The sequence below is a fragment of the Tupaia chinensis genome, unplaced genomic scaffold, assembly GCF_000334495.1.
Source record: "Tupaia chinensis unplaced genomic scaffold, TupChi_1.0 Scaffold139733_1, whole genome shotgun sequence".
NCBI lineage: Eukaryota > Metazoa > Chordata > Mammalia > Scandentia > Tupaiidae > Tupaia > Tupaia belangeri.
The window spans coordinates 661,951-669,329 of NW_006199613.1; the positions used below are offsets into that span (position 1 = coordinate 661,951).

General features: G+C 62.6%; 1 protein-coding gene across 8 annotated transcripts in view; it reads right to left on the reverse strand.

Annotated features, from left to right (window-relative positions):
* CD44 (CD44 molecule (IN blood group)) overlaps window positions 1-7,379 on the reverse strand; it is a 73,387-nt gene that overhangs the window by 42,059 nt on the left and 23,949 nt on the right. For all 8 annotated transcript variants that reach the window (XM_006162092.3, XM_006162094.3, XM_006162093.3 and 5 more), the window contains exon 2: window positions 50-215. In XM_006162092.3, coding sequence (XP_006162154.1) covers window positions 50-215 — 166 coding nt within the window. The remainder of the gene's footprint in view (window positions 1-49; window positions 216-7,379) is intronic.

A 7,379-nucleotide genomic window follows, 5' to 3' on the forward strand; every position in this document is an offset into this window, starting at 1 on the left:
CGCCCCACCCCAGCCACCGCCGTCCCGTGGGCGGGAGCCGGGCTCCTACCTGCAGGTCTCAAAGCCCACGGTCAGGGCCACCTTCATCTGGTCCATGGTGGGCAGGGTGCTGTTGAAAGCCCTGCAGAGGTCGGGGGCCTCCGTCCGGGAAATGCTGTAGCGGCCATTCTTCTCCACGTGGAACACCCCGGCGTAACGGCAGGTGACGTTCAAGTCTGGGGGGAGACAGCAGTCAGTCTTCCAGGAGAATGTGACAGTGGTAAGAGGTTCGTCTTAGGGCGGACTCAGACAAAGCTGAAAAACCTCTCCCAGCTAGAGCCTTCGAAGCCCCCGCGGCATTCCGGAGCACTGTCAGGTTCAAATCTCAGACGCCGCCCACCAAAGAGCGCCCCCACGCTCTTCACCGGTCACTCCCCAACAAAGGTTTTAAGAAGCACACGATGTACTTCTGATTATGAAAGGAATATGAACTCAGGGCAAACTGGCAAAGCAAACAGGCCCACCACCGAGAAAGCTGCGGCCGGCACAGCAGTCTGTCCTGGCTCACACAGGTCCACACACGTGTGCAGTATCATGTACATGGCTGTACACGCAGCTGTACACCTCTGTGCATGACCCGTGTGCACAGGCACTCGGCTAGGTCGACTGGCATCGAACAGAGTCTCGTTCTCACGTAACCTTCTCTGACGAGCCTCGTCCACAGCCGGGCATTGCCTCGCCCTGGTTTACCGTCCCCAGTGGCTCTGGCTACACCAGAACTTTCCCTCTTGCAGCCAAGCCCAGCCGGCCCGGGCTCCTGGTTCAGTCTGTCACCTCGAAGCCGATGCTCTGCCGGGTGCACTAAGCCTTCCTTCCGTGCAGGCAGGGCCGGACGAGGCGGACCAGCGCCACCTCAGCCTTCCTAGCCTGCCCACCTCCACTGCCCACTGCCACGCTGCAGGGAGCATGGGGGCAGGAGAGGTGCACATTTCGACGTTTGGAATCATAAGCGGCTGCCCGCCGCTCCACCCCGGTCAGCGGCCCTGCGACGCGCACAGCCCTATGCTCTGGGTCCCTCTTACCTTAAAGGGGACAAAGCCTTCAGAACTACGTAGCGCGCAATTCCTGGAAATCCATGAAGACCCACACGTCTGCAGACCCAGACACTGGCCGAGGCAGTGGTGGCCCCAGTCTCTGTGGAGGGCCAACTCCGGTGGGCCCGGGCAGCTCACTGCACCCTCCCAACAACCCCGACGGCGTCATGTTCTCACCCACTGCGTTGGGCCCGTGCAGCTCACTGCACCCTCACAACCACGAGGGGGTCATGTTCTCACCTCCACTCTCCAGACCCAGAGACTAAGGCACAGATGGGGAGGGAGGGGCATGGACGTACACAGACGTACTCATGGCAGAGCCGAGCACCTGGCTCGGGCCCCCAGACCTACCCACCGGCCTACTCCGACCTGTTAGGGAACGCCACCAATGGTTCCTCCTCTCCAGACACGGCCCCCACCCTTCCCGGGGTTTAGGGTGTCAAAGTGAGGCTGAGGCTGGGGTGCCATGGAGCACGGCACATCCCCGATGGAACCCAGTGCCCAGCCTCACTGAGAGGCAGGCCCGCCGTCACTGCCAGGGCTCCTGGGAGACAGGGACACTGGGATGCGGGTCCCCCTGACTCGACAGCTAACGACAGCTAACGCGGAAGAGCAGGTCCCTTCTCCCAAACAACCCTTTCAAAGCGGAAATAAAGCAGGAGCGCTTCCGCCGAGCCCTCCCGTCTCCAGTGCACGCCTGCACCATGTGATGGAAACCTGCCCCAGCCCCCCTCAGGAGAGGCCTGAGCTCCATGGAAACGCCGGCTGCTCAACACCACTTTTACATTCAGAGAGGAGCCCGGCAGAGGGAGAAATGGCCCCCGGGCCTGCAAGGGGCTGCTGACCACAGCACTGCGGAGGCCCAGGGAGGCTGGGCCAGCGCACCCTGCCTGGGAGTCTGCCCTCGGAACTGGTCCCAGGACCAAACCCCAGCAGAGGTCGGGAGCTCAGCCTGGTCTGGACCTGACAGAGCCCTTCAAGCGCAGACCCCGGCACCAGCTGCAGATGCAAGCTGGACGGTCAGCCTCCTCTTGGGTGCAACTCCGGCCAGCCCCTGTGGACCACAGCTGGGAGGAGACCGTGTGAGCTCGCTGTGGTGCAGGCATGTCCTCAGCGCAGCCCATGGGAGCCAAGGCGTCCCAGGTCTGGGCACATCAGCGCTGTGCTGAGAGGTAGGCCCCGTCCACGCCCACGTTAGGGATGGACATCCGGAGGCATGAGGTGCCAGGTGACCTGCCGAAGTCACTCACATGGGAGAGCCGGGCCGATTTCTGCAGGTGGTGACCCTGAGGCTCTGGTCAGTCAGGCTCACTCTCACTCGGATAAACGTGGGGGTAACGCCATCGGCCTTCCCCAGGGCCTCCCTGAACCACGCACACTGCAGAGGAGACAGACCTCTGAGAAAGCTGCCCTGTACTTTCAAACTGCCCAGAGGCTGGGCCTGAGGGGGACTTCCCAAAGGGCAGGAAACCACGCGCATATCTGCTGGGAGGGGAAATGTGAGCCGGGCCCCGGCTGCGTTGTCCACATCTGCCCAAGCTCCCCTCCCCGCCAGGCAACAGGTGACAGGTGGAGGGGGGTCCCCTGGCTCTGCTGGAGCTGGAGCTGGAGCTGGCAGCCGGGCCCCCAGGACGTGGTCTCTAAGTGGGAAATGGTATGCAACACTGTGCACGTGTCCATGTGTGTGACATGTGTGTCTGAGCGTGTCTGAGCGTGCATATGTGTATGAGCGTGTGTGTGAGTATGCATACCACAGGTGTATATGAGCTTGTGTGTGAGCACGTCTGCGAGTGTGTGTATAAGCACATGTGTATGTGAATGTGCATGAACATGTGTGTATGAGCATGTGTGGGTATAAGCACACATGTGTATGAGTGTGTATGTTCATGTGTATGTGAGCGTTGTGAGACCACATATATGTACGAGTGTGTGCATGAGCACATGTACAAGCATGTGTGTATATGTGCACGTGTATAGGAGTGTGTGTATGTGTGTATATGAGCATGTGTATGAGTTGTGTGTATGAGTGTGTTAATACATGTGCGTATGTTCATATGTATGTAAGCACATGTGTGACTACATATATGTATGAACATGCATGTGAGCATGTGTGCAACCGCGTATATTAGCATGTGTATATGAGCAATGTGTGTATGAACTTGTGTGTACAGGCACATGTGCTAAGCGCGTGTGCGCACACACATGACTGTGTGTATGTGAGTACATGTGTGAGTTTGTATGTGTGAGCACATGTGTGTATGGGCACAAGTGTGTGAGTGTATCTGAGTGTGTGGGTGGGCTGTTCAGTGGGGCACCCTGAGATCGAAGCGTCTGCAAGGACGCACCGTCTCCACGGCCCCTCGGTAACCGGCCAGTCCAGGAGTCTACGATTTTGGAAGGTCCTGGGGCAGCTCAAAGCAGGGACGGGGCCTCTTTCCCACCACTGAGCCTGGAGCAGCCCTGGGGAGGTGCATGGATGGTGGGAGAGGGCGAATAAACGCCCTGGCCCTCACGGACGAGCCGACTCGTGAATGCACAGGCCCCGCCAGGCCCCGCCCACTGCGGCAGTGAACTCCCAGCCAGCCGCCCCCATCGCACAGCGGCCGCCTCCCCTGAGCAGTAGAGGTCTACTGCTACCTTCTCTAGAGTGAGCGCCCGAGCCCTGCGCCGGGCTGCGGCTGCCCTTGTCTCCGCCTGATGGCCACGCCATCGCCTGAGCAACAGTTGTGGCCTGCTTACGCACCATCCACGCAGTCCGGACACACGGATGACAGCGTGAGCTCGGACGCACGGACGACAGCACGCAGCCCGGCACACAGACCTCAGCGCGCAGCCAGGCACACAGACGACAGCGTGCAGCCTGGAAACACGGACGTCAGCGCGCAGCCCAGACACACGGGCGACAGTGTGCAGCCCGGACACACGGATGTCAGCCCGCAGCCCAGACACACAGACGTCGCACCAGCATGCAGCTGGACAGAGACCTCAGTGCTCTGGGGCTGGGGCCAGGCTGGCCAGCACGACCCGTGTGTTTCCAGCATGAACCACCCCATGTGCCAGTCCCGCCTCACGTCAGCTGCTCCCAGAGCCACAAGGGAGGTGTGAAGGGACGGGCTTTATGCCGAGCAGGAGCTCAGCCCTGCTCCTCCAGGGCCGGCGCCCACCGCCACCTGCCCCGGCCCATGATGGTGGGAGCAGCTGCAGAACCCATGCTGGGCCCAAAACTTCCAGGTCCCACACCTAACTCACTCCCTCTCACCACTGCCTGTGCGCTGGGTACCCGCTACTCACAGGAGCTGTACGGAGCCGAGCTAGTAATGGCCCGTCTGGGACAGGGGCCCGGCTGAGGGCTGCGTGTAGCTCAAGTGCAGCTCTGCAGGGCCCGCCCTCCGCCTGCAGGGAGCGTGCCCACCTGCCAGAAGGCTTCCATAGTGCAGGCAGGTGACGGCTGGACAGGAGCCTGGAGCAGAGCTGAGCCCACGGGCTGTTACCACGGTCACGGGTCCCTCAGTTCTGGATCATAAGACTGAAAGGGCAGGACCTTTGCCAAGGGCTTGGCAAGTCTTCGGCGGGAAAATCTTCCCTGGCAGAACTTCCGCCCTCCCGGGGAGAAGCTCTCACAGTCTAACGCCCGCAGGCGTCCCTCGGAGTGGGGGCTGGTGGCTCACTCTGACTTTGCCACTTGCTCTTCCCACGGCAGCCTTGGGAATGTGGAGCCTCTAGCCTGAGCCACGGCTCTTGGGCCTCCTGTCCTCTGTGGCCTGCACGCCCTGGCCAGGCCAGGCAGGGCTAATGAGGGGACGCTGGGTCTCACCACATGCTGCCCTATGGCATTTCAAACCCGGAGGCCCAGGTGGTCCGAGGGAGGACTGCAGGCTGGCCTGGTCAGTGCGGCACTGGACCAACCACAGGGACTTGGAGCTCCAGGGTCGGCCCCACCAAGGGCTCGGGCGGCCGCAGCCACAGCAGCAGGGGTATTCCCCACGCCCATGTTACCGTCAGAGTCTATCTCTGTCCTGCGCTGCTGAGCCTCTATCCAGAACAGAACTACGCAGCGCCCGGCCCGACGAGGCTCCCGCCACGCACGTCTCAGTGTGGCTGACAGGCTCCGCATGGAACCCGGGCACCCAGCAGGGAGCCCGCGCAGTCTGCCACAGGGGCAGACACGCCACAGAGGGATGAGGCATGGTCGCCCAGCCAGGCCTGAGCACGGCAGAACTCAGGCTGTGACCATAGCTGTGACCCAGTGCCCAGGCCACCGAGTGTCCCCTGCAAGCTGCCCCAGCCAAGCAGTCACTGTCGGGATGGGCGGGAAGGGGCGTTCCGCTCCTGGCTCCTTGGAGCCCTTCAAGGCCTAGGAGTTTCCTTCTGGAGGGTCTGTAGCTGTGGCTCCTGCCACCCGGCCACTGGCCAGGAGGCGGCAGCTACCTCCCCACGTCGCAGCCCTCTCCTGGCCCACGTGACAGCGCCTGGTGGAAGGGCCATTCTCCGACACCCACTTGAATGAGGCCGGGCCGGGAGTCCGCGGTGACTCAGTCTCTGCTGGAACCACCCGAGAGGTGGCAGTTTAATGAGCAGAGGGGGCAGTCACACTCTATCTCAGCGGAGAACTCTCCAGAACGTGGCCTGAGGCTTTCGGCCGAGTGCTCCTCTCCTGGCACTGCAGCGCCTGGCTGGATCCCCGGACCATGGCCTGCTGTTCATGGAACACGGAGCTGGCCAGGCGGCCAGGGCTGCACCGACAGGCCTGTCACAGCCACTGTGGGAGAAGAGCCAGGGCTCCCGCTGTCACCCGGCCCTCGCCACCCACGAGAGGAGTCTGGAAAGCCCTGGCGTTTTTAGCTCACAGAGGCCCTGTCCTGCCTCCTGCATAGAATGGAGACTTGGCAGGGGCAGGTGCGAGAGCCTAAGTCCCCGCCTGGTCCTGGCCGACCGCGAGGGAGGCTGGCTGGGCCCCTCCTCCCGACAAGAATTCTGTAAGGCCGAGCGGCCTCGGGTGCTGAGCCTGGGACAGAAGCCCAGCCGCACCCACGCTGCCAGGGCAACCAGGAAGCCCTCTGGCCTGGACACCTGTGTCTTCTGTGGGGAGTGCTGACAGCGTACTGACTCGCAGCCCCAGGATGTGGTAAACCAAGTGAAGAAGAACCGTGGGGCCCGCAGGGGTATTTCCTGTTGCAAGAGGAAAAGAAAAAGATGGCTCCCTTGGTCCCCGGGGAAGGCCGGGTGTCACACTGCTGGGTGCCTGGCCTAGCAGAGCTCTCCCGTCCTGCCACCACGGGAGCCGGGCAGCCCTGCCGGGGGCAGCCCTCTGCTGCAGGCTAGGCCAAGAAACCCTGCTCCTGGCTGCCCTTCCCAGAAGGAGCAACTGTGATAAAGTGCCTCCTCTGTGAGGGCTCTGCACGGGCCTTCACGTAGACCTCCTCCCCTGCCAGGGCACGTGTGCTCCCGGGGCTCGCTCCCCGGTGGACGCGATAACCCTGCAATCCCTTCTCCTTTGTGTCCCCATCGGTCAGGATTTGGGGCACATGCACATGCCCAGCATGGTTTTCAAGCTGCCAGGGCTGGGATTTGAACCGTGGTTGCCCACATGAGGAATCTCCTCAGCACTGTACTGCAGACGTGCCTGGACTGTCTCCGGAAAGACCAGCACTGCCAAGCAAAGTGATGCTGTCACTAACAGGCTGTGCAGACAGGAAGACAGCGTAAGAAGGCTGGCCCAGGCGGCCGCGGAGGGGACCAGGCAGCGACCCTCCCTTAGCCGCCCCACGCGGACATGCCCCACCGTGGCTCCTTCACTCCAGGAGCACAGACAAGACGTGGGACCGTGCCTCGTCTCGCCGGTGGGTGCCTGGCCCATGGGCTAGTCCATGGAGACAGCTGCTGGCTGGAGCCCACACGGGCTAGTCCATGCAGACAGCTGCTGGCCAGAGCCCAGTCCGCTTTCTCTGCCCAGGGAGCAGCGGTCTGAGAGGTGGGAGACCGCCCTAGGACACTCAGCGCTGCACCGGGGCTTCGAGGCCTGTGCCCGAACGGGGCAGCCCTCCAGAAGGCAGCGAGATGGGGGTGTGGAAGCAGTGGCTGGGGCAGGGGACAGGCCACCCCCTCTGCCCTGTGCCCGGCAGGTCTCCAGGGATGTTCTCTAGGGCTGCCGCTTCTCTCTGCCCTCCATGCAGCCCTCAGGGAGGGGCGGCACAGTGTCGGTACACGGGACCTCGCCCTGCACTCCCAGGGCCGCTTTCCTGTCCCTGCCACTCGGCGCTCACCCGGTGTGAATGATGAGCGTGCCTGCTTCTCCAGGAGTGGCAA